Below are 26,269 nucleotides of genomic sequence, written 5' to 3'. Positions count from 1 at the left end.
ATCTGAAGTAAGTCATACTTCATTATTTTATTTCACAGTGGCAAACTGTTCCCGAGTCATCCAACACGTGGAATAGATGGAAGTTATGATGGATACATTGGACACCCCGTTTGCAACCGGTTGACAATAAAATTGTTTTCTTTATGTACCTGCGCTCCGACGCCAAATATCCCCTACGACCGGCCGTTAATGTCTGGGTACATCCCCCGAAAACCATGGAACACACCTGCCTTCAGTATTCTAATCACGTTCTCACACCGCATACTCGTGTACAAAAGCGACTGGCAAAACGCTGCAAACACCATTATTTATTATTTCGTTTTCTCCCCACACAACAACTCACACACACACACCCTTTCCCAAGACAGCACCGGCGAGACCTTGCCCAGAACAGAAAACTGTAAGAGGAAATGGAAAATGCGGCGGAACAGGTGTGACGGGTGTGATATTTTCAATGGTGAACACAGCTTATCGACACGTTCGCATTAAAATCGTTCCGAACGGAAACTTGTTCCAGCACGGGTCATTATCAGGGTCTTTCCTTTGGCCACGAGCAAAGATCAGCTACGTTCGTTTGCGCTGCCCATTCGGCACGGAACGAACGCTTATAATTCGTCACTGGTTATTAATCAGCAGATAGAGATTCAGTCTGCCCATCTACCACGTGATCTGATGTTTGCGTCACTGCGTGACGTCAGAGGCACGCACCGTACACGAGCCATACTGGCGCCCTGAGACTTGTCCAGGTTGTACCGCTTGCAGCCCCAAGTATTCGAGTTGCCATTTCAACCAACGCAGAGTTCGCACACTCACCTCACGGGTATGTTTACTTTGTTTTACAGCCGATCATTTAATGTCGGCACTGACAAGGCTTAAATTGTGGCCCCTCTACTTTGACTACAGCTTGCCGACTACCCATAGACGAATGGACCGATCATCATCGGCTTTTGCTACTGTCAAACACACAGGTTGTTAGGCTGATAAGCGCCACACACATGCGTGACGGTGCCGATCGTGTAGTTAGTGGAAGGGTATCGGGCATCGGAATCCAAAAAGAAGGGGGAAGGTCGACGAGAACGTATGTGCGTAGGTATCGCAGCGATACGACTATACTGATCGCGATCGCATGCTTATGCACCTAAAATATGATACTTTGCATCTCTCGCTCTCTCGCACCTATCTCTCCCTCTCTCTCTCTCTCTCTCTTGCTCTCTTCATCGCCTATAATCGTGTCTGGCATTTCATCTCTCGGGCTGCTCTAATCATACGCGTGGCACATCGATCGGAGACAGTTTAAATTGGAGCTTCGTATGACACCTGCACAAAAGCTTACGGGCCGGCAGTGCTGCACCGTAAACAGCATGTGCCGCACGTGAGCGGTGGGCCACCGAACCGCCGAAAGCGAGCAAAAACAACATTCATCACGGCCATCCATCCGGTGGTCGGTCTCGATTGTCAAGACCTATTGCTTATTATTGCCCTCCTCCTCTTATCTCGTCTATTTGTTCGTGTTGTTCTCTCCCTTCCCGCACGCACAACAACACCCCACTTACCTAACCGTCGCACGATCATCCCCACGCCCATCCGCTGACCCCTCTTCCCCCAACCCCCCCCCCTCCCTCTCCCACGTTCCCGGCCAGAACCGTGTGGCGAACCCAGCCGGTTCGCATACGGCCTAGGTACATCGCTTTCAGTATTTAAGCACGATCGGGCCCCGGAGAAGGTCAGCAGACAGCATTCGGCGATCGTTTCGGGCGGCTTCTTCGGATCGGACGCAGTGAAAGTGTGCGCCTCGATATCGGCCATAGCACACCCGAGCACACCTGCGGCGTTTGTGGAGTGTGTGTTAAGATCAAACCCGACGACACGTTGGAGCGGCTGTATCGACAGTGTTGGATCGGACACCCCGATCATTTGTATGCGACGATGGCTTGCTGAGCGTTGTGTTGTGCCTTGGTTCCGGTCCCCTCGTGCAGTGTTAGTGAAAGTGTCCTGCAAAAACCACGGTCGCCATCTAGCATCCGATACCTTGACGCCGTTCTATAGTTGATCCGTGCTGTTGCGATTGCTGATATCGCAAACTATTATCATGGCGTCGTGTTTGAGGTTTGCAACCGCTCGGTGCGTGTTATTGCTGCTAAGTGGCCTATTGTTCGTCCTAATCTGTGATATTGATCGTGCACAGGGTGCTTCCGTCTACAAATCACCTAATCTTGACGGTACGTATCGTAAGCCGTGCACACAGCACCACCTTTCAAATTGAAACCGTGACATTTTGTGCAGTAGATCACTTTATTAAATTATTGAATCGATGCAGTTTTAGTTTGAAGTTTCATATTACGTCGCCACTTCGATAGTGTTCTCTTCTCTATAGAATGCCAATGCCAATATAGAATGCCAAACCAACTGTTGATACAATCGTTGTTGGTCTGATAATCCTTTTAAGGTGCTTTTTATCGACTTTTTTTAATATGAAATTCAAGTCTCAGCTCAACATTCCGAATCTATGCTATTTGCATACCGCAGACCTTCGAATCGAGGGCACGCTCTAGTCAAGATTTTAACACTAATATGGACAAGTATTTTGTTTCTCCTTGGCCACAAATCAATTATCATTCCAAATCGACAAAAACAAAACTGAAACCATGCCAAACGAATAACCCATTTGTGAACAATTTAAAAAGAAAAATAAAACCCCCTCACGGTCACATGCTCAGCGCCCGGTTTTGCGGCTTGCAGACCCGCACTCCAACAATTGTTCGCAGCTGTGACATTGGCAATATGACGCAGTGAAGTGTTTGGGAATTGGTTTCTTTTTCGATCGTAAACGTGTCCATGCGTTCCAATAATATTGGCTTGCTTTCGTCCATTACGACATAGTGGGTTAAGAAGAGCTTATTGCAAATAGCTCTTTAAGCTATTTAGTTGTTCTTCCAATTAACGGTTATGTGCGAATTGTACACAAAAGCTACGCTTTAGCCATTAATTCCATCCCACCCAACAGCTGACTGTCGGTTAGGTTCAATGCAAATCGAATAGTAATTAACTGCCTGCCTACCTCACAGCAGGTTCACGCGTTCACCCAGATAGCAACAGTGTGTTGGGCTCCGATTGCACCCCGTTTGCTGATCACCTGGTCCAAAGCAGGGAGACATTAAAAAAACCGAGACCACAGTCGAACGATTCGATCCAATCGGAGCCGGTCGCACTGAACCGATCATAATCGCGGTATCGCCTCCCTGTTTTCCAATCAGGCTTCGGGCACTAATTTTACTGGCAGTGAAGACATTCCCCCCGCACCGAAGTGCATCTGGTTGCACAGGTTCGCAATGAGCCTCCGGGGAATCCCTCGTCTTATTGCATAATTTGTGCCATTTCCGCCATCCTTGCATGTGAGCAGCTGGCGTCTTGAGACTGGTTCACCACCACCAGCAACATAATCTATCATGCTGCGGCACGTGCTGGACAGACTATTTTTAGACCCGCGCCGCATGGCTCGTGTTTGGATGCTGTGGAACTGGTTTTGTTTTTATTTTTAAAAGCATTACAAGTGGTGCAAGATCGTTACGGAGTACGGTGGCGATTGCGGCATTTAGTTCCAGTGCGGCGCAACTAATGTAGTTCAATTGCGCAACCCTTATCACATAGGAACCAAACAGATGATCTTTGGTACAGCACTGTAAACAAACTGTTTTAATCTTTCCCAAAGTGTTTAAGCGTTGTTTTGATACTCATTCGTGTTACTAAACGTTCGTTTCCTTCCACTTCCAGATGCACGTTTTTGGCGACGGAATGCTGAAGCTTACCTCAAGAAAGTTCTCATGTACGACGAGAATCGTCGTATCACACCGGCGGTGGCAAAGAACATTATCATCTTCGTGGGCGACGGTATGGGAATTGCGTCACTATCGACTGGCCGCATCTTCAAGGGTCAACGGGCCGGGCGCTCGGGTGAGGAGGAGCAGCTGAGCTTCGACAACTTCCCCAACACGGGTATGTCGAAAACATACAACACCGACCGACAAGTACCGGATTCTGCCGGTACCGCTACCGCCATGTTCTCGGGCGTGAAAACAAAGTACGGTGTGCTGGGGGTGGACTTTACCATCACCGAGACGAATTTGGAGGCAGCCAAAGTGCCGTCGTTCATGGACTGGGCACAGGCGGTCGGTAAGCGGACGGGCATAGTAACGACCACGCGCGTTACGCATGCAACACCCGCCGCCTGCTACGCGCACACCATTAACCGCAACTACGAGTGTGGTGCAAAGATTCCGGCCAATCTGAAGAACCGCATTAAGGACATTGCGCGCCAGATGATGGAGGATGCACCGGGCAAGAATCTTAACGTTGTGCTCGGTGGAGGACGAAACCATTTCGGTGCATCCATGCCATCGCATCTGAAGCCGGAGTACCAGTTTCAGGGTGCCATGGAGAAGACTTGCATACGTACCGACGGTCGTAATTTGGTCGAGGAGTGGAAGCAACGCTGGAACGGTACTGAAGCTGCCTACGCCTGGAAAACGTCCGATCTGAGGGCAGTCGAGCTGGATAAGGTAGAGCATCTGTTGGGGCTGTTTAACGATGATCATCTTAGCTACGATTCGGTGCGCGACCGATCGCCCGACGGAGAACCCTCGCTGAGTGAGATGACGGAGGCGGCGATCAAGGTACTGAAGCGGCCAGATTCGCCCGGCTTTGCGCTAATGGTTGAAGGAGGTCGCATCGATCACGCACATCATCAGAACCATGCACACCTAGCGTTGGCTGAGGTCGTGGAGTTGGATAAAGCGGTCGAAACAGCACTCAATATGGTCGATCTCGACGAAACGCTCATTATTGTTACGGCCGACCATTCGCACGCGATGACCTTCAACGGCTATCCAGACCGAGGGAACGATATCCTGGGTAAGCAACAGAGGAGCCAACATTCTTGTTACAATACTCATTTCAATTCTATTTGCCCTAGGTTTCGGTAATCGACCGAACGCGACACCGTACGAGACGATTACCTATGCAAACGGACCCGGCTTCCTGCAGCACCGCTGGAACTCCAGCTTACTGACGGAAGAGTCTACCGATTGGGCGACCTGGGTTAAGCTGAACCAGCTCAACAGAAGTGAAGTCACCTACCGGCATCTGTCCGCGTTTCCGCTGCCGGATGAAACACACGGCGGTGAGGATGTGGCCGTGTTTGCTGCCGGTCCCGGAGCCAATCTCGTTCGGGGTACGTTCGAGCAGAACTACATCGCGTACGTCATGAGCTACGCCGGGTGCATGGGACCTGCCAAACGATTTAACGTTGCCTGTGACGATGGGTTCCTCCAGGAGTTTACCAAAGCGTCCGGTGCGGAACGTGCCGCCTGCAGTATTGTGCTAGTCATCGGCCTCTTGCATGCCATCGTAGGATTAGTGGGGCGAATTTAATTTGTTAAGTGTTATTGTATTGTACGGGTAGACCGTTAAGTACTGTTCTTTACATTGATCGAAAGATGCTGGCGTCGAAATCTTAGAGGAAGGTTTACAAAAATAAGCATACAAAATATACAGCGTTGGATACAAATGGAAAGCTTACGTATTGTCGTTGGTGTTTATTCTGTTTTCCAACACTACTCCTTGACCTAACGAACCTCTTATGTCATGTCTGCCTTGTCTGATAATACCTCAGCACTTATCGAAACTACCTCAGCACTTTTTTATTGCTTGCTGGATGATCATTCCTGTGTACGGATAAATACCGAAATAAGATTTTAAATCGTGTGAAATGTATCATCACCGTATTTAGAGTAATACTAACGAGTGTCTCTAAAGCATCTCTATTCAACTCTAAACACCTTTATAATAGCCCTTTAAGTAATACAGCGCTTTCACACAGGACTTCGCCCTTCTTTTCACAAGCGTACATGCTTGAAGCTCCCTTAGCCATTTACACGACATGCTATTGTTCATAACCTACATCTCGCACGGTCCCATTTGTCTATCCTTTCATGAGAACAGCAACACACCCTGCCACCTAACCCTACCAAATGTGTGTTTTCATATTCATTCCCAGGGACACACATAAACCACTCCCGGTTCATACACTGTCCCGCGAACGAAAACGGTTCCTTATCATGTGTCGCATGCTTCTTACAAACTCCATTTATCACACGTCGCGCTTCATAAATAAGAAACCAAGCGGTGCAAGCAATGAATGCACGCATACACCGTCCGAAAGGCTATAATGCTACGCAGCGCTGCACGTTAGAAACAATTCCCCACTTTCCTTGCTGGAGGTGCCAAGATGATTATAAAGGTGATGATGCATTGGGACCGATATTCTACCCAGGCAAAAGATGCTGGTTCCATGTTCGCCCACCATTGGTAAAGGTTCTTTAGCTGTTCCACCTTATAAGCAGGGGTGTAACAGAATAGATTCGCTTATGCTTACGCTTCGTCTCATTTACCTGCATAAACTGCAGCGACTGCTGTTGCTGGTGTTTCGAAACGTGGCTGTACGGTACTGCTTATGCCCCCGTGACCCGTCCCGACAATCTTATCACCCTGTAGGTCATATGATAAACAGGTGAATGAACATTGGACGATGGTTGGGTGTGGGAAGTATATGTTGGTGAGGGACGCTAATTATAATTCCATTCAATTAAATTACATCTCTAGCTTTAGAAGGGTCGACTGCATAACATCGCCAATTATGCCTGATGGTTGATATTGTTTGGAGCAGGTAGGCGCGCCATTGATAGCAATTCCTCCATTGTTGTTTGTGTTTATCATTAATGGATTAATTATTTATCATTACGATATAATGATCATAATTCGGTATGTACAATGTATAGCAGAATGTTTCATTAAAATAGTTGGGATGTTTTAAATAGATGGGAAAATTTCAGAAATCATGTCACTAAATTGACAGACAATTCGATTTCTCTAATGATTTCGAAGACCATATACCATTAAGAAAAGACCTGAACATATTTAGAATCTTCACTAGGACTACATATTAGCCTAGCAGTGTTGGGCTCTAAATGTTTGCTTCCTTCGTTAGTCAGAAAGTCAGCCCTGTAGGCGGTACAGATATGGTATGCATTTTCCAACTAAAAGGCAATTGTTCTTGAGTTTTCTGGAGTTAGACAAATGTTTATCTTGTTTCTCGGGTTTACTGATGATCATCATTCCGCTTGATAAAATACTTCAATTTATCAGCTAGTAACACAAAAAATCCACCAAGGACCTGCGCCAGGGAGACGGGCTTGCCTATCTCCTCTTCAATCTGGCCGTAGAGAGAGAGCCATCCGCGACTCAGATGCGAAAACTTCGAGGACCATCTTCTATAAATCAATCCAGATCATGGCACACGCTGATGACATAGACATCATTGGTTTGAGGCTCTCCCATGCAGCAGAAGCTTATCAAAGGATCGAGCGTGCGGCATAGAACCTTGGGTTGGAGATTAACGAGGCGATACCCTAAATGATGGTGGCACAACCAGCGGTCCTGCTAACAAACACTGATTTACGCTGGGGTGATGTACAGATAGGTGACCGCCCCTTCGAAGTCGTCCAAAACTTCACCTATATGGGGTCAAAAGTCAGCACCGACAACAACTTTGATGTTGAGTTACGCGCACGGGTGCTGGCTGCCAACCGGCCACGCTACAGCCTGAGGAAACTTCTCCACTCTAAATACCTGTCGCGACGGACGAAGCTGGGACTGTACAGAACATTTATAGTCCCAGTACTCACAAACGCCTCTGAGACATGGACTCTGCCGAAAACTGACGAAACCCTCTTAGCCGCGTTCGAGAGGAAGATGCTCAGAAGGATTTTTGGCCCCGTATGTGTGGAAGGGCAATGGAGGAGCCGCTACAATGCCGAGCTCTACGAGCTGTACGATGATCTCACTATAGTTCAGCGCATTAGACTCGCCAGGCTCCAGTGGGCTGGTCACGTCATGAGAATGACACCGGACGACCCAGCCCGTAAAGTCCTTTTAGGCCGTCCGTACAGACAGAGGAGGCGTAGTAGGCCCAAAGGCCCCCCATTTTAAATACATTTGGAATGGACAACTAGCAATAACACTTAAGGACAAACGACTATCGAACCGAATGATATTGAAGAATTCATGAAGCGTTGTTCTTTGGCTATCTTCTCCATCGTGACGTAACGATCTGCTTGGTCATGACAGCCATAAAATGACTTACTAGACTTCATCAGACTACGTAGTTGGATAATCAGTCCTCACTGCATGGGAACGGTTTGGACGGGTTTTGATCCCCGGTCCTGCCGTATGAAGACCAACCGCATTTCCTCGTCCACCTCAAACAATTGGCTTTTGTTTCATTTTTATTTCATATATTATGAACAAGCCTAGAGAGAGAGAGAGTAGAGAGCTGTATATTTCATTTCATTTCAATATAGTTTAATACACATTTTAATGTAGTATTCTTCTTCTTCTTTCTTGGCACTACAACCTCGAGAGGTCTTGGCCTGCCATTGCTCGCATTTAGTGTATTGGTTTCACCCTCTTTCACATTTCACCCTATTCAGCTATAGTCAGTCCGTTGTACGGGGAAGTGGTCTTCATGGGATTCGAATCCCGGTCCTGCCGTGTGAAGATTTGATCGTGCGCCGTTATCACCTCGGCCACCGGACCGCCTCTTGATGCAACATTACCATGCCTTAAATTTGTGCCACAGGATTATTATGTTAATATGGCAGAATCATCTACTATAAAGGCAGTAGCCGCAGGCATGACGTCAGAAAAATCTGTTGATATGTCATGAGTTGATACGGTATGGCAGGCTTAGCAGATGCCGTGTCAACTGAGGCACATTTCCACTCAACTTCAAATGTCTACCCTAGTCGAGTGCAGAACTGTGGGAGTAGCAAAAGGCTTTATAAGCAATATATAAGAATTGGTACATTTCGTTACAATTACAACCCTAATAAAAATGCTCGAAACCCATTGAATGTTGGTCAATAACTCTTCTTTCCTCTCTATTTATCAAAATGTGCTGACAAAATAATCTATTTCTCAAATTGACTGGCAACATCATACCATCATTCGCTAGAAACCCTCAACCGCTTCCACTAACGAATAGTTAGTCTACCGATGCTCCCACACCCATACTCGAGCAGCACGCTACTCCAAGCAGGTCTGCAGTCAGCTGTAAAATCGCATATAATAGCATACACACCGATCCCCCACTGTACGGAGCTGGTACACAACTTCCCACACAAAGGTTTATAAATCACATAACCTAGCAATTATTAGAATTTAGCCTTCACCACACGGGGCATTATTTTCCGTGCCCCTTCCGGTTTCAGCTTCACGCCGGAGAAATTCACCGAACCAAAATTGACTCCCGCAAAACAAACAGCACTCACAACCTCATGGTGCTCATGGGTGCGCCCATAACAAACTTGCCCTTTTTTTCCTCTAATCCCAGATTGAATGCTATTAATTCTGTACAATTTGTATTAACTTTCCCCTTTTTCCCGGGAAAAACCTTCCCCGGGGTACCAGAAATCTGATCGTATGATGCGCTCCGAATAGAAGGGAGTCTTTTTACAGTACGATGCGATGCCTCTTTTTGTCGATTGCCAAACAGTGTGCAGTCGATGGCTCCGGTCGGGCGAAACAGCACAAAGCCAGCTCGGTAGATAAGATAAGCTTTTCTAAGGCATTTATCATGGTTTTTCCAATCCGAAAGCTATCCCATCCAGAACTTCGATAACCGTCCGGTCAGTGCAAATGGCAAACCGAATTGCCGAACGCAGTACGAACGATTGTCCAAGATTCGAACGGCCATCCGGAATGGTGTGTGTATGTATAAGGGTGCTCATCGTTACAAGGACGAAAGATTTAGCGGATCAGCGCACCGGAGTACGGAGTAGGAGCAGGATACGAGACTACTGGAGAATGGACTAAAATTCTCGACTGTCGATTTTATCTCGCTGCTCTTGTTACTGATGGTAGCAAGTTGTTTCTTTTCCGGGGTTTTTTTGTATGTGCTCCTTGTCGGCTAAACGTTCGAATGGATAATATTCACACGCAGCGACCATTTCTATTGGCTCGAAATGGCTAATAGAGCCCACCGAAAATGGTGATTGGAAAACGGCATATCGTAGGTTTTAAATGGCAAATCGAAAAAAATAGTGCCGCCGCACACACACACACAAACAATTTCATTTATGGATGAAAAGCTAACAAGCTTGGCTCGTTAAGGGGAAAAAAGGTAATTTTCCTAGCTAATAGGTTTGGGCCTGGTTCGGACCTGGCGTTACCTTTTTGTGCGCCGAATGTTTTTGCGTCCATATTGTCCGCGATCGGGAGTAGATTTTATTCACCTTAAAGCCCGACAGAAGAAAAAAATCACACACAAAACCCATCACGGGATTTATCAATGGGATCACCGTCGTGATAAAGTGAACGCTGATGGTTCCGTTTTTGGCAACCAACGGGATCCATTAGACCGCGGAAGGCGCTTCGAGTACCCAATTTAGTTTTTTTTTAAAGCCTCTTATCATTAAAGGCGATTTTCTGGCGGCTAAAGGAGCATGTAGCAGAACGATTGATTGCATACTCCCCGGGGGCATTTACTATTTCGATCCCGCCATATCCGCTCATGCTGTTATGTGACTTGGCCCGAACGTCCGTTTCGGATTCGATTCAATCAACAAACAGCTGTAACGTGTGTGCCCGAAGGGATCGGCAACCAAAACCCCGGGCCGGTTGTTTGCAGTGATTTTAATCTTGTTTGACCAGATTTCGTCACGTATCCTTCTAATCCCCCGGTGTGGTATCTGTTTCAGCTGTGTTTCGTCCCTGGGTGGAAGGATTAGGGCGGACGGGTTCGAGTGATGGGCTTTTGTAAACAGCCTTTCGGATTCGACAGTTCAATAGATAGCACGAAATCGAACGTTTGGATGCATGTAAAGTTTAAATGTAAAAATTTAGTTCGGCTTTTAAAAGGAAAATTCGAAAATAGAAGTCAAATTGACTAACTACATTAGACAAAACAATAAGACCATTCTTATATGTTTAAATGTTTTGAAGATTGTTGTTTTATAGGTAAAACGTGTAATAGTTTCAGTAATTTTCACAGAGTTATCAAAAACATCTTTAATTGAACCTATCTTGATATCGTACCGCAATTTTGCGTTCGTTTGGAAATGACCGATTCTTTGCGTTAAAATCGAACACCAGATAATCAGGTCATCAGGTTAAAGTTGTCATTTTTTTACAAAAAACACTTTTATAATATCTGAGCTTACTTACTAAAATACCAGCACTACATCTGCTTGGGAGTTGTTGGTTACTGCAGGAGTCTTTAATTCAGCTAATGCTCTAGAGCTGTTATCTACTAATCCAATATCCAGGCCTTCTTGAATGATGCATCAACGCCATCACTCCATTTCAATTTGAGTCCATTCTGTCTACTTTGTTCATGTGTTGCGGTTTGAACAAGGATATGATTGTTCAGCGCCATTTTAATGACTCTACCAACCAAACGTAGCCAATCGAGTGTAATGCGCTTCTCAATCGTGAGATCATTACCAAGATTTAAAGCTCCCACCGTAAGCGTTAAGACTGCTTGCATGTTGTCCTTCCGCCCGTTCGATTATCCTCCTGCTCGAGTCCATGTCTCAGAAGTGCATGTGAGTACTAGGACTGTAAAGGTTCCATACATTTCCTGCTTCGTTCGTCGCGACAGGCGTTTTGATCAGAGCAGGTGTCTCAAGACTGTAGTATAACCGGTTTACAGGCTTAGTTTTGACCCCAAGTAGGTGATGTTTTGGATGGCTTCAACGGGGGCCATTGAGGATTAGTATCACTTGCTCGATCCTTTGGTAAGCTTCTGCCACATAGGTAATTCTCACTCCAATAATGTCTACCAATAATCGAGATTGACCCATAGAAGATGGTCACCAAAGTTTTCACCTCTGAGCCCTCTGAGTTTTTCGGTAGCGCCCTCTCTAGCGCCAGACAGAGTAGAAGACAGAAAAATCTGATTTTCTTCTACCGATACTTGTTGGTGAAAAGGGTCCTGGGAATTTTGCATCCGCCTTAACGTGACATGTGATGTTCTTCTTCCTTGGCACCACAACCTCGAGAGGTCTTGGCCCGCCATTTCTGAATTTCTTTGGCTTAATTTATCCCATAGCTGGATAGTCAGTACGGCGTACGGTCCGTAGGCGGTCTGGATGGAATTTTAGCCCCGGTCCTGTCCGCCACATGTAGTGTTGATCATTTTTATTCTTACAAACCTGGGTAAGCTAGACCTGGATTCCGAAAGAATTAATTGATTCGTACATTTGTAGCCATTTATACTGAGTTGTTACTGAGCCAGACCATATTAATGTCTAAGAACGCATTTACAATAAAGATAAGTTTGGTAGAATGAAATATAAATCATTCTTCTTCTTCTTTCTTGGAACAACAACCTCTTAAGTCATGCCTGCCATTTCTAACTTACAAGATCAATAAAAGTTGGCCGCATAGTTTGATAGTTGGTCCTCACCATGGGGGAATGGCCCAGATGGGATTTGAACTCCGGTCTTGCCGTGTGACCACAGGTACTTCTGTAGCATCTACTACCTGGCCCCTTTATATTTCACTAAAGGTTTTATTTAGTAATTTGCTATATTTTGGCTACTATTTACAACTGATAATAACAAAACTGTGAATCATAATCGAATCCTTGTTTGATTCAGCAATATGAACGATTCCCCAAGATCTTCAACTGGGTTCTCCCTTTTCTTCTTCGTTAGCACAACAACCACGAGAAGTCTTGACCAGCCATATCTGATATTCCGTAAAGTGATTTTACCTATTGCTGGATAGTCAGTCGATCGTTTTACTGAGATTGAAGGAAAAATTAATACGATTTGTTGAATTCCGGTCCATAACCTCATAGTAACACTTTTTTTAAAAAATAAGCGTCATAAATTTACTGCACCGTACTCATTTGCTAATAACTTTCGATTATTTTAGGAAAGAAAAGGAAGAGAATAATTATTACATAAACATAGAAATATTATAACAATTCGCCATAAACGTTATGCTTGTTGGATAACAATGGCTATATTGTACAATTAGTATATTGTACAATGTATCCTTCGTATAAAACAGGTTCTATCGCACAAAAGTGCATTGCAAAATACTTTCAAACCAAACATACATGATTTTATCATTCTTTTTTTAATTACATAAAAAATAGTCAATAAACTAAAAAATAAGCATTTGACTATAAATAGAATTCCCAATTAATTGTTAACCATTTAACAGCACACCTAGTGCAATGATCATCCATCTGTTTCGTGTTTTTCTCATTAATCCATTATGCTTACAATGTTGTACAATACAGCTCTTCCTCCCGCGCTACACCACTCATCCACCACATCCCTGTCAAGAATATGTATGCAAAAACGCACCTCGGCATAATAAAACCCACAACAAAGCCAAACCCGATAGCACGAGCACACTCAACAGGAAACTCAACGATTTTGTATTAATCAACGAAATCGATCGAAGGCTCAGGGTAGAGCGTGAGCCAGGAACACCAACAATAAAAACCTCCCACACTCCTTTTCAATAAAACAATAGAACAGCGGTACCCACAGGGTGAGCCGGTGATTGAAAGTATGTGTAGATTAAAATCATTGAAAAGCTTCCTCGTAAAGACCTGACCGTTGCGTTATAGCTTTCATTGATTCGCACACTTCGCGAGCATCACGGTACGCCGCGTTCGGATGGACAGCCTATAAATAGCTGCCGGGAAAGCGCAACACGTATTCTTTAGCCGTCACTTCCGGTCAGTCGGTCAGTCAGTACCGGTGAGTATAAGTGCCACGGATCAACTGTCTCGGTGGAGTGGCTAGCAGCGCGGTGGCGTGCAGTGCGCGCTGAGTGGCGTGCGAAAAGCCAGCGTGTGTATGAGGAGATGGTTTTTTTGTAGTTTTCCTGCATAAGCATCCCATGCCAGACCTTTTTTTGTTGTTCTGCATCGTGATGATTGTTGGTTGAGTGTAGGAAAAAACCGGTCTGACCGATTGCATGCGTGCATCACGAGTAGGCACATTGTGCACGACCCTTGTGTGTGTGGGCTTTTTTACTACTTTTCTAGCCACAATTCATAAGGGGTATTGAGGTGAGACTGTTGTAGAAAAGTCGCAATCTATTCTGCACATAATAACAATGCCATTGCTAGCACCAAGAGTGCAAATGAGTATGCAAGTGAATATAGGGAAAACAAAAACGTTCAAGATATTATTTAAAGCCACAGCGGGAAATACTACATCTCAACGTACGATAAAAAGGACACAAGGAGTAGTATTTCATTTTAATGCATTATAACCACGCATTGTGATGAAACACATATTCAACTTTGCTTTTTACGGCCCAAATACTTCCTTCTTTTTTTAGCTCCACAACCTCAAGAAGCTAAAAAAAGAAGTCCCACCTATTCAGTTTGAATAGCCTGCGTAGTAGCTCATTCGTCGGCAGTCGGTGACCTGAGAGTCGGTCCAGACGGGAATCGATACTGAATCCTGCCGTGTGAAAACGGACACCACTATGACTTCGAGCATCTGTTTGCTCTAAAATTTTGTGGATAATGTATTTGTTTTAAACATATATAATGTATATGTTGAGGAGATATGCACTTGGAAGAGATATAATTTTTGAACATTTTTTGGATATTAAAGCTAATTAAGCCTTAAGCTAATATAGCCGATGAAGCTAAAACAATCAACTTTTTTTCTCCTAATTGTTATCTCTACTAAAGAAATTTATTGCAATTAAAGACTTATTATTATAATTGAAGATAGTTTTATAATTGCTCTTGATGCTTTGTTTACTTGTTCGATTGTATTGGTGTCACGCTAAAACATTTAAAAACCCCCTTAAAAAAACTCCAAAGGTAATTTTTCCGCGCGAATCCGCTGCTCAATATGACATTTAGACAATACTTGCATACAAATGGAAATGAACACCGTTGGTGAGTTAAAATCGAGTGCAGCAGCGATCAAATCTCGGTAAACGCAGTTCGTGCCGGGGACGACAAACATGTGAAGGAGACGCATGGTCTTTCATGATGGCCGAAACATTAAGTCATGCCGTTGGGATGTTTAAAAAATATTAACTTACTTACTTATCAGGCGCTACAACCGCTTTGCGGTCTTGGCCTGCTGCAACAATCCTCGATACCGCTCACGGTTCAGCGCCGTCGTCTGCCAATCCGTTATCCCAGCCGTTCTGGCGGACGCATCAACGCCATCACTCCATCTCAATTTGGGCCTACAACGCCTCCTCTGTCCGTGTGGACGGCCTAAAAGGACTTTACGGGCTGGGTCGTCCGGTGTCATTCTTATGACGTGACCAGCCCACCGAAGCCTGGCGTGTCTAATGCGCTGTACGATAGTGAGATCATCGTACAGCTCGTAGAGCTCGTCGATGTAGCGGCTCCTCCGGGGAGTTTGGTTGGACAAAAAACTATCGTTTGACGAACATGTAACTTATGTTATCCAATCGGTAAATCAAATCGAACTCTGGGTTTTATTACCAGGAAGGCCTCTGAAATTCGAGAACTGTTCTGTCTGAAGGCCTATACCTGGACTATACCAGCGCCGTCTGATACCCCTTTATATTCCTTCTCGTTGTTTTCGTGATAGGCCTCCTATCTTTATCCCCTACCGCCAATCGATTTATGGCCAGAATAATCCCTAGTTACGTGCATGTACGGTATTTAATAGTAGGCAATTGATTAGGTTTACTCCTCTTTCCTTAGTAATTAAGACAAATTCTGTTAAACCCTAGTGGCGGACAACTTTAAATAAATAAATAAATTAAATGCCCGGTAGTACAACAAAAATAATATAAATATAGCATAAACAGAAAAGAATGTATAATTTTCTACATGCGTAATTGTTACACCTAGTAGAAGTGTCAAGTACCTCGTCGCTGGCTTACTAGACTTAATGATTCCACATAATTGGATAGTTAGTCCACACTATGATATATTCAGTTTATTCTAACTATGTTATAACGCTACAATTCAAATTGCTTTCAATTATTTCATTCGCAACACTTTTGTTTTCAAAGTTAAGCAAAAACAACATCCACTATCTGAACCTGAGCATTCCACACGCTCGGTCGCGCTGCCTTTTCCATTTTCCATATCTTTCAACTACATCGTAAAAGCTTCCCAACAATCCTAACCTTTTGACCTTTAAAATAGCCCACTATTAAGGAAACCATTTTATTTAATTGAAAAGTGCTAACCACTGCACAGTCCCGTCGGTCCCGTGTGTGCCTCGCATGCAGTGTGGCATAAGCAAATACTACACACATACGTTTAAGCTCACCGTACCGGCCCTACTCGTGTAGTGGTGAGTGGGCCTCCTTTCTATTCTAATTTCGAAAGAAACGGGTCACCATCACCGACCGACCATCAAACATGGTCGACAGACAGCAAAGGCGCCTAAGTGGCTACCCGGGTACCGCAACTCCACACATAAGATGTCCTTTTCCCGCTGCACAACCACAGAATGTTTGTCCCCTTCGCGTCGAAAGTGTGTTTAGATTTTATCGATAAGTACGCCAAAGTGTGCCATATTTGTCTAGCCATTCCGAAGACTGCGAGTACACAGAACGATGCGTTTAGGATGCTTTTACGTGCGTTGGAACCGGGATGGCCACAACTATTTCTGACCTCACACGTTCCCAAAATACCAAGCCGAGCTACGCGAGACAGACAGAGACAGGCGTATTTGGCCAACCCTACCTTCCGGGAGTGCAAATCAAAAAACTAATTATAAATAAAAGTTAAAAGTGTCTTCTAAACACACACCCTATTCAGTCGTGTGCTCACAGTCACAGGGTTTTTGGTGCTTCGGGTTTAGGGCGCATTCACCGGAAAACCTGGCTCACTCACCTGGCTGCCCAGTCGCCTTGTTAAAGGATAAAACATGGTTTGTGTTAAAGTGTGTTTTTGGGTTAATTTACCCCATAGTTTAGGGATGATGGAGTCGGAGTTGTGGCAGGTAGAAAGAAACCCTTACGTCGTAGGGGTAAACTAATTGATAAGTTAAGGTAATCATCAACATTCTCCTTGGAGTCGACTGTGCGAATATTACAAGTTGAGCATGAATTGGAAATGTTCACAAATTCCAAGTAAACTCCACATCACTTCACAGTTTCTACACCCAACGAATATCCAAAATGCTGTACCTCCAGCACTTATCAAACGACTCACCCTACCACCAGAACAAAAGAAGGAAAGGTGTTTAAGATAGTGATGTTTGTCCATTGCTATAATGAATGTTTTATGTTTGGCTTTTGTGGGGGGTGAGGGCACACCGACCGGTGCAGGAGTTTTGCAAAGTGCCCTCTAAAGTGAACCAACCCAACACCACACCTGTGCGTTACTCGAACCACACCACCGTCGTACCTACAGCAAAATGACGCCAGAAACCTTCCGCCCGAATGTGGTAGTTAGTAGATTGGTCTTCTCGGGAAAACTTTAACCATCTTGGTTCCTGTGTTGCCCTCCTGCTATACCCGCATGTGATCACCGCCCACCGTAAAAAGCAGTGTTGTGGACGTTGTGTGCAGGATGTTAGATTCTACGGAGTTCGGTCCTACCAGCGAGGGCTACATCCGTCAAGAAGCATCGCAGCACAAACCACACCACATATGGCCTTGGACCTGGGAAACGGATGCCGCTGCACTCGATTATGCATACCGAGCAGGTGAACCTGGGTGGGTTCTGGTTTGAAGATCAGAAAGCGTAGGGGGTGGGGGGTATTTTTCCCACAACGCCACGCATCGGACAAGCAGACAAAACATATGCTAAGTGTACACTAAGCCATCGCTCGTTTTCGGCTAAGTTATGGGATAATCTATTATCAAACACACCCCGTAACCGGGGCGCGTCCACAATGCCTTGCCTTGGTGCAACCTTATGCCACCTTTCTTTCCGAGCACGGTCGGACGGTCCCGGACAATAAGGGCGGGAGAATATTTACCCAAGGATTAACGTCCACAAAATATTCCACAAAAGGGTCTTGTGGAACAGCGCGTTACCGGTCACAGGTAAGCGAATCGGATCGGTTATATTCAACGGTGCAAATTTGCACCATCGGCTTGCCAGGTGCCAACCGTTACGCCAGGGTTGCCCGTAAGTCCCTGCCGTAAGTGGATGAAATTTATTGCAACAACGGTGCAACCCCTGGAATGGCACGCATTTCCTCTACTCCCACAGAGGGTGGTACTTTATGATCGGATGCTAATTAAAATTTTACGAACCAACCGGACGAGATTCTACGCGAAGAAACTGACGGTGACATCCCGAAGGGAAGTAGCAGCGGTAACTCCTTAACCAAGCCATTAACCAGCAAATTGAAACGATAAATAACGTTCGGGGTTTTACGGTCGGGATGTGTTGATGGTAGGAAAAAGATAAGCCGCCAATCCAGGCTTCCGTGTCCAATTGTGCCTGGAGAAAGCGTACTCCTATCGTCACCCATGCTTGTCGCTGTGCGTTTCGGAAACGTGTCCGACATGGGTTTCTACTTTACCTTGAGTGATGTTACATCGCACGCAAGCTACAAAGTTAAAGAAACGATGCCCCTTATCCTAAGTATCTTGTTCTTTAGCGTCTTAAACGCGCGATTGGACGAGACATTAAGTGCAAACGAAAGCTTCCAGAATAGGCGGCCCGGAAGGTGAAAAGCTTGCTGTAGCTTCCATTATCATTAGCATGGGATTAAATTAATTCATTTAAATTAATTAAGCATGCACGCTAAGTCTTATCCTCACAAGTCTCGAGGCACAGAATAGAACATCTCCTGTTTCTTCCAATCAAAAAAAAGCTCTCCACCCAGCAACCAGAGCTTCCAGTACGCTTGTGGAACTTAAGGCCGCCTACTAAGATGTGATCTTGAATAAATGATTTTCCGGCAGGAATAAAGCTTCGATCGCGTACTACCGACGTGCGGTTCCGATTCTCGCGTAGAGGGAAGAACGGCTGAGAAAAATTGATACAAATGACACCACACTGCTGACATCATGCATTTGAAACGAACCGGGACAACAAATCACGTCCTCGACCGGGGGGGGTGTACATTGAGAAAAATTGTTCAGCAAACTTCTGTCCGCACGTCCTTCTGACATTGCTTCCACGGGGTTCAGTGTCACAGCGGCCGTTGGGCGACCGCCCATTCTCGAATGTCAATGCTGTGTGGACGCAAATTTGCCTTCTGCAAACGGGGATTCAATTGCCTGCCTGCCCACCACATCGATCGATCGGGGTGTGTGTGTGTTGGGATGATTTTGTCCCGAGAGAAAGGAGAGATTCGCTATAGACATCCCTATTTCCATAAGCGAGTCCGTGTGTTTTTTTGTGTGCATTCGCTCCAGTTCTTCACGTGTGACGAACGTGATGGGAATGGGCAAAACAAATGCCATGCCAGCGCTTGGTCACGCTGGGAAAGGTTGCGATCAGATCAGGATTCGGCGGCGGCAAACGAGTTGCGAGTGAGTGTACTGGCCTGGAACAGCGTCATCACTATGCCGATTGTACGCCATCGAGAGGACATCGTTACGTCGCACGCTGCAGTCGCCGGTACTCGCGGTGCATCGCTAAAAATATCTTCAAACTCGGGGATGCCTTAAGGATGTCCACGACGACCAAGGAGAGACGAACCGGAGCGACTGCAAAATAGAGCCAAATGACATTGAACGGGCAGACTTACAACGATCATCATTTGAATGTTTGCATTTACTTGCCGAAGCATTTCCGTGCGCGTGCCTTAGCTCCAAACATTTTTCGGTTCCTCTTCTACCCAGCACATATCCTTCCGCCATTACGTATGCATCTCCAGGAACACCGTTCTTCGGTGTGTTTTCTTTTACGCTTGACCAGAACCGCACAAACGGCCATCGGGATGGGGAATTCTTCCAGCTCCTTAAGCATCCGCTTACTGTAGCAAATTTTGGCCTACCTAGCAGTCCTTCCGGCGTTCCAATTTGGAAGTACACGATCGAACGCGAGCTTAGGTTCAGCAAAAAAAACCCGCCAGCATCACTGCAGAGAAAGGAGAGGTGAGAGGTTCCATTTCTTTTTTTACCACACCAGGACAATATAAATGTACAAACCATGTAAAACGATTTCGACTTTCTGGCACTGCATTGGGGCAGCCGCATCGAACCAGAAAGCTCATCTACGAAAGGCATGTGATGCTGCCTTCGAGCGATACTAAAACCCCGAAAACCATTGTAAAGCACGAAGCGAAGAAAAGTCGGGGGCCAATTTGATGCTGGAGTACACGAAACTTGTCCACCGGATTGTAGCCGAATTGATGTTTTGGGATGGTTATAAAGTACACTCAGCAAGTACGAGGCAGACTCACACACACACACACGCGGAATTTGCTGCACTACATCAATCCAGATAAGCTACCAGCACCAAGCGTTGCACCATCGGACGGAACTGTTCAACTAGCCCGAAGTACCATTTTGGTGTTGACAAATAAAGGCTCTCGCCGGACAAAAAACATCCTGTCCATGCCGTTTGCCGCAGGCTATAAAGCGTCTCGAGTGGCTCGGGGCTCATGGCTGTAAAATCGCTTCTTATCTGATACACGTCCACGGACTCTCGAGCGAACATCTTCCACGCACGAGATCGATCTAGATTAAGGTCTTGCCTGCATGCGGTGGTCTGGTGAAACAGCCCCAAACATCCATCTTGTTTGTTGGTTTCTGTTTTTATGTGCAATCCACTGCAAGCGATTTATTTTTATTGGAAGCCTCTTTTTGATAAGCTCTGCAAAAATCCGTCGACCTGTATCGGTAGTTAGGTCTATGTGTGTTGAGAAAAATCTTGCATCCTAGTAAACTGGAAACGCGTGTCAGTGTCGCTAATTGGATTGGTAAGTCGCACATCCACACACGCACATGCGACACCGATTTCCGGAATCCTTATTCCCAGCAGAAAATCGTACATTTATTCCTCAGCAACCCGCGTGTTTATTGAAAATGTGTTTCCCACCGCGTAATGCAATGCACACCGAGAGAATGCACGCTCAAAATGCGCGTTTATACGTAATTTGCATAAACGGTGTACCGGTGCACCGGAGCCATCGACGACACCCGTGGTTGTGCCGAAATGTCAGCTAGCCGGTGCGTCACGGGGGGGTGCAAATGGAAAATTTAATAATGCCAAACTCGGCTCGTATCAAATAGCACTGCCGCATATGAAATGAGAATTCCAAAGCCTTCGCCTTCTCCTCCTCTTCCCCCGGGGACTTCGTTTCGTCGAATCGATACCAGGGCTTGGAATATGAACCCGTCGATGGACCCGGCCGGATGGACTGGTTCCCCGGTTTTAGTGTGGCAAAACTTTCTCGCTTTCTCAACCACGTCTGCCGTCACTTGCGAAAGCGAAAGCCATCGTCAGAAAACTGAGATGTCCTGGCACTGGAACCACGGTACGCAAACCACGATGTTTCTGCAAACTCGGCAAAAATGATGAAACCTTTACAGAGACGTCACATGCACATCATAAGCAAACCCGATTCGGCAGCCGACAGGCGAATGCTTCTACCCTTTCCCCCTTCTCTCTCTTTCTCTCTCGATGTGTCCTACCCCGTTGCGTTGCGGTTTTGGGGGTTCGTGTCGTCCCGGCGAGCCTTCGCACAAAGGTCCGTACGTGCTGCGAAGCTGGCAGCAGTCAAAACCGAACCGGTCATTAATTTGCTAATGTCAGCGGAAAATGTGTGATGTGCCTTTTTCACGCTCGAACTGTCCATCCGTGGTCCGTGGTTTGACTCCGGGGCCTTCCAGGACCTCCCGGGACCCGCCATTCTGAAAGGTATGAAGGTATGAAGATATTCCGGTCCTTCGGTTTCGCTTTCCCGGGGATCAGCGTAGCGTTTGTGACGGTGGATGCATTTATCTCTCCTGGTTTCGATCTCTAGGAACAGAGCCACACAATCGATACTGTCACAGGGATTGCCTATTCGCATCGTACCTGAGCTCCAGAGGTATTGGACAATTCCGGAAGTTATCAGAACTCCAACGATGCTATCAAAAATTGTGCATCTCAATTCACCGAACGCTTTTAAGCTACTTATACAGTGTCTAGGAGAGGTCTGATTGATATTGAAGCAATAAGTTACTAATTGGTAAAGTTCATGAAGACCGTTTGTGTCGAGCCCTTCCCTGGTGTCAATGTCGCACTTGTTATCATTCATGTGACACGTAATATGGCCCACACTATCACCGTCACTATCACCGACGCAATCACAAGCACTGATGACACAAATATGGCGACCAAACGATTCACTTCACCACTACTCAAAACCAACCACCACAAAAAAAAATGGGATGAAGCAACCTTTTTAACCCACAACTACCGCATCTGTAAACACTTTATTAGCAACAACTGAATCATGGCCAGCGCCAGCATCATCGGCGCAACCGGAGCCCCATCCGCCAGTACGATCGCCGATCGATTGCAGGGCGTGCGGCCGGCGGCCGATTCGCATACGCACACCTCAATCTCCCGCCCGAGCCGGTCCTCCTTGAAGCAGCTGGACGAGGTGGACGATTCATTGTCCACGTTCAGCTTGGCGCACATGTACGTTATGTTTTCGACTGTGAAAGAAAAGTGTACCCAACCACCCCATTAGGATAGGGTTAGGGAAGTTATGACGCAGACACTTACTGGCACCATTGTAGCGGTACGAGTACCGGGCGCACACCTCGCCACGTACCAGCCGGCAGGCAATTTGGGACGGTTTATCCTTGTACTCTTCCCACATGTAGTTAGTGTCCGGTACGTTCGTGTTGTCTGGAAAGAAAATGGGGAACCCACACACGCAAAAAAAATACTTAAAGTCAACAAAATGTAGTGGAAAGCAAACAAACCACACCGGTGGCCACCAGAACCGGAACTGCACAGCCAAGCCAAGTTGCCTTTCGCTGAGCATACTCACTCGTGATGACCAGCGGGTGAAAGCACGGTATGCCTTTCGCCTTCTTCAGGATGTTGTCGCAGCTGAGGTTTTTGTACGGCGTGTCCTTGTTGTATTTCGGGCCCATCCACGTAAACCGGAAGCAGTACGGATTGATTTTGTAATTTTCCACCGGCGCTAGCGTTGTGTTTGGTTCCTCTGAAAAATGGAATTACACCCACGGTTTGAACTAGCTGCGTTCGCATTCCTGGCGGTTGTGTTCACATGGCACCGATGCCGCCGCTGAACGTGGCACAGGCACCTACCGAGGCTGGTAACGGGGTTGCAGAAATAAATCAAACCAAGCGACAGCACATAAATTGCTTTCATTTCCGAACCGAAACTGATCGACATTTGATGTTGCTGAGCTGTATTGGGTTTGGGATATCCTTCGGATCTGACCAACGGGCAAGATTACCACTAGAGGTGGCCGTTGACGGTGGGATTATTTATTGCAGCGTCGCAACGTTTATCGTCGTTCAAGATTAGCCTTGCTGCAATGAATGCATCACAGCGCGACGATGTGGCAGACGATCAAGATGACCGGAAGGTGGAGTATCACAATTGCAACTGGTCCCCCAAGAAAACTATTGCCCTTTCGCCACGAAAAGAAAGCTTATCAGTATCGTTCAATAACGAAAGAACTTTACATGCACACACACACACACACACACACGCGCGCTCGTACATAGCTGCATCCGATAACAAGTGCGAAGAAGGGGGAAGAAGGAAAACAGCATTGAAGCGCCAAGAAATGGTATCGTGTGTTTTCTCTTGATTATCTTATCACACACGGGTGCTTCGAAAACTGTGCGCCAATTGTGTGAACGATGACCTCCCATCATCGATATGTGTGTTACCTACTTCGCCCACTCACTCGCACCGAGATATCGAGATTTCAGGTGGAACCTTAACACTGCCTAGTGTGGTGGTACACTCAAGTCTCTGGGCAAGATGGCAGCGGCTCCACCAACAAAATTGATCTCCCTGAATATCTTCACACCTACTTGAAAACTATCGTGTATTGAATGCCACATTTTACAAGCTCTCTTGTGCTGGCTTATCAATCGGATAAGTTTCTGCACGCAAAACAAAGGTTCGCGCACATAAAATACGCAACGTTCGCGACAATGTGGCGCCGACCGTCATCGAATGCACCGCTGCGCGGAGGCACACGTTGAGTCAGCTACGTGACGACCTGCTGGCGTGTGGATATTGCTGTTACTTCAACAGGTCGTATAGAGTGTGCAGTGTTTCGTATTCATTGCGAGATTAGTATTTTTCTGTTAAAATGTGTTTAATAAAGTATAAAATCAAATGTTCTGGGTACAGTGGTGGAATGAACGGTGCGTGGACTGAGTGGCGCTGGTTGGACTCTGAGCTCGTTAGTTTTAATTCATAAAGAACCTCGCTTCCGATCAGTAGATTTGATGTGGCAAAATCAAGGGATCAAGGGGAGGCGGTCTGGATGGGATTTGAACCCCGGCCTTGCCTTGTGAAGACAGGCGCCGCTGTCGCCTCGGCCACCGGACCGCCCCAGGTCAGGAAAACCAGATTTATTCAGGAAGATAAATAAAAAAATAGCTTTATCAGTCGGTTTTTGAGACTAGAGCTAGACTGACCTGAGAGACGATTGTTTGTACTTTTTTTCCTTTTGTCGTTGTCGACCTGTCTTGCTCCATATAGATCGAGAAAGAATTGATCATGCTTGATCTTGGATCTATCATAATCATTCGATCTACGGTTTAAGTAGATCACTCTGAAATGTAGTTTTACATGTACTGTAGAAACGATTGTTTAAGTAATCAACATGAGCTTCAAAGTAACAGGGAAAAATCGCGTAAATTGTCACTGATTTTTGGGTTAAATCTTTTTTTAACGATAAAGCATGAAGCAAACGTATTTGAATAAATTCAAATTTATTATTATCCTCGCATGGACTTTCCTAGGCACTCATTTTGCACCTGTCTCCTCTAAGCCCATGTCTCGCATTTTCTTGTCTTTTACGTTGAGTGAAACATAGCTAAGCTTTGGTTTTAAATTTAACTTCAACAATTAAAATACTTAATTCACATTCATTTTTAAGTATTTTTATAGCTTTTCTTATGAATTCTAATTAATATGCTAAATATTTAATTAAGGACCGACTCAGTTCCAACGGTTTTTGTTCCCTCATTTCAAATGACACATTTTCTACCCTTATTTTGACAGTTGGAATGACGTTTGTCGAGTAGAAGAAGGAAAAAAGCAAAAACTACCTTCGTTCTGTCATCCTTCGCCAAAACAAAACGCATCGCCGCAGTTCCGTAGGGTAAAAACACCAACATAAAGCGTCCAGAAAGTTGGTTTTGTGATAAAAGCGAACTTATTAAACCACCAACACAATGACGACCGCTGCCCGTCCAACATTCGATCCCGCGCGCGGTGGTAGTGGCCGTGGCGAGAAGGATCTGAGCGCCCTTTCCAAACAGTACAGCAGTCGCGATCTGCCCGGACACACAAAGCTAAAGTATCGCGACCAGGGCCAGAGCACCAGCGAGGAGCTACGCAACCGTGATTTCCGCGAGGAGCTCGAGAAACGGGAGCGCGATAACAAGCAGGGCAAGGGATCGGCCGCACCGACGGCCGCCCGCCGCGCTTTGGAGCAACAAGGTTCGGGCAGTGTGAGCGGTGGCAGCACCAAGCGACAGAAGCTAGAGGCACCACAGAACCTAGACGCAGACGATCCGGTTGACAGTGAAAACTCGGACACGGATTCGGATGAGGACGATACGGCGGCGCTGCTGGCCGAGTTGAACAAAATCAAGCAAGAGCGTGCGGCCGAAACGGCGAAAAAGGAGCACAGCAAGCAGCAGGAAGAGGAACGCATTCGGATGGAAAACATACTGTCGGGAAATCCGCTGCTAAACTATTCCTCCACTGCCAAAGCGGAAATGAAGGTGAAACGCCGTTGGGATGATGATGTGGTGTTTAAAAATTGTGCCCGTTCCGAACCGGAGAAGAAGGCGAACCAGTTCGTAAATGATTCGTTACGGTCTGACTTTCACAAAAAGTTTATGGATAAATATATTAAGTAAGGCGTAACAGTCGTCAATAAATAAGGTACCTTTCTTTCCTCCCCGTTTCTATGGGTTTATCTGTAAAATCAATGTCTGTTCCTTCATTTGAACCCGTTGAATTAGTTGAGATTGATTGACCTGTTTCCCACACCGTTTTCTCAACCATTTGGATCTTACCACCGATAGCAAAGCAAT

At 45.9% G+C, this 26,269-nt stretch overlaps 4 protein-coding genes across 4 annotated transcripts; 2 read left to right on the top strand and 2 right to left on the bottom strand.

The window, feature by feature from the left end:
- The first annotated feature begins 1,326 nt into the window (after positions 1–1,326).
- Positions 1,327–5,574, top strand: LOC118506107 (alkaline phosphatase 4-like). The gene is made up of 3 exons (XM_036042793.1): positions 1,327–2,219; positions 3,772–4,908; positions 4,970–5,574. Exons 1-3 carry the CDS (start codon positions 2,090–2,092, stop codon positions 5,425–5,427), a joined length of 1,725 nt encoding a protein of 574 aa, XP_035898686.1. The 5' UTR covers positions 1,327–2,089; the 3' UTR covers positions 5,428–5,574.
- Positions 5,575–18,183: 12,609 nt separating this feature from the next.
- On the bottom strand, positions 18,184–22,259 carry LOC118506105. The gene is made up of 3 exons (XM_036042791.1): positions 20,158–22,259; positions 19,785–20,086; positions 18,184–19,713 (listed from the first exon to the last, which is right to left on the bottom strand). Exons 1-3 carry the CDS (start codon positions 20,220–20,222, stop codon positions 19,601–19,603), a joined length of 480 nt encoding a protein of 159 aa, XP_035898684.1. The 5' UTR covers positions 20,223–22,259; the 3' UTR covers positions 18,184–19,600.
- A 138-nt stretch (positions 22,260–22,397) lies between these two features.
- On the bottom strand, positions 22,398–23,998 carry LOC118506103. The gene is made up of 4 exons (XM_036042789.1): positions 23,282–23,998; positions 22,998–23,174; positions 22,727–22,852; positions 22,398–22,656 (listed from the first exon to the last, which is right to left on the bottom strand). Exons 1-4 carry the CDS (start codon positions 23,367–23,369, stop codon positions 22,412–22,414), a joined length of 636 nt encoding a protein of 211 aa, XP_035898682.1. The 5' UTR covers positions 23,370–23,998; the 3' UTR covers positions 22,398–22,411.
- A 139-nt stretch (positions 23,999–24,137) lies between these two features.
- Positions 24,138–26,160, top strand: LOC118506102 (protein CWC15 homolog). Its single transcript, XM_036042787.1, has 2 exons — positions 24,138–24,361; positions 25,227–26,160. Exon 2 carries the CDS (start codon positions 25,400–25,402, stop codon positions 26,090–26,092), a length of 693 nt encoding a protein of 230 aa, XP_035898680.1. The 5' UTR covers positions 24,138–24,361; positions 25,227–25,399; the 3' UTR covers positions 26,093–26,160.
- The last annotated feature ends 109 nt before the right edge of the window (positions 26,161–26,269 follow it).

The sequence above is a fragment of the Anopheles stephensi genome, chromosome 2, assembly GCF_013141755.1.
Source record: "Anopheles stephensi strain Indian chromosome 2, UCI_ANSTEP_V1.0, whole genome shotgun sequence".
Taxonomy (NCBI): domain Eukaryota; kingdom Metazoa; phylum Arthropoda; class Insecta; order Diptera; family Culicidae; genus Anopheles; species Anopheles stephensi.
This window is presented reverse-complemented; position numbering and strand designations above follow the sequence as displayed.

What these genes read in the sequence shown, in the direction of transcription:
- LOC118506103 (XM_036042789.1), bottom strand. Translation starts at nt 23,369, where the DNA reads ATGTCGATCAGTTTCGGTTCGGAAATGAAAGCAATTTATGTGCTGTCG. An exon ending in TCACCCGCTGGTCATCACGA is followed by an intron (nt 22,853 to 22,997) that starts GTGAGTATGCTC and finishes TTTTCTTTCCAG; the next exon opens with ACAACACGAACGTACCGGAC. An exon ending in GTACCGCTACAATGGTGCCA is followed by an intron (nt 22,657 to 22,726) that starts GTAAGTGTCTGC and finishes TTTCTTTCACAG; the next exon opens with TCGAAAACATAACGTACATG.
- LOC118506105 (XM_036042791.1), bottom strand. Translation starts at nt 20,222, where the DNA reads ATGAGCTTTCTGGTTCGATGCGGCTGCCCCAATGCAGTGCCAGAAAGT. An exon ending in AGTCGAAATCGTTTTACATG is followed by an intron (nt 20,087 to 20,157) that starts GTTTGTACATTT and finishes CTTTCTCTGCAG; the next exon opens with TGATGCTGGCGGGTTTTTTT. An exon ending in GCACGGAAATGCTTCGGCAA is followed by an intron (nt 19,714 to 19,784) that starts GTAAATGCAAAC and finishes TCTATTTTGCAG; the next exon opens with TCGCTCCGGTTCGTCTCTCC.
- LOC118506102 (XM_036042787.1), top strand. Translation starts at nt 25,400, where the DNA reads ATGACGACCGCTGCCCGTCCAACATTCGATCCCGCGCGCGGTGGTAGT.
- LOC118506107 (XM_036042793.1), top strand. Translation starts at nt 2,090, where the DNA reads ATGGCGTCGTGTTTGAGGTTTGCAACCGCTCGGTGCGTGTTATTGCTG. An exon ending in CAAATCACCTAATCTTGACG is followed by an intron (nt 2,220 to 3,771) that starts GTACGTATCGTA and finishes TTCCACTTCCAG; the next exon opens with ATGCACGTTTTTGGCGACGG. An exon ending in CCGAGGGAACGATATCCTGG is followed by an intron (nt 4,909 to 4,969) that starts GTAAGCAACAGA and finishes TATTTGCCCTAG; the next exon opens with GTTTCGGTAATCGACCGAAC.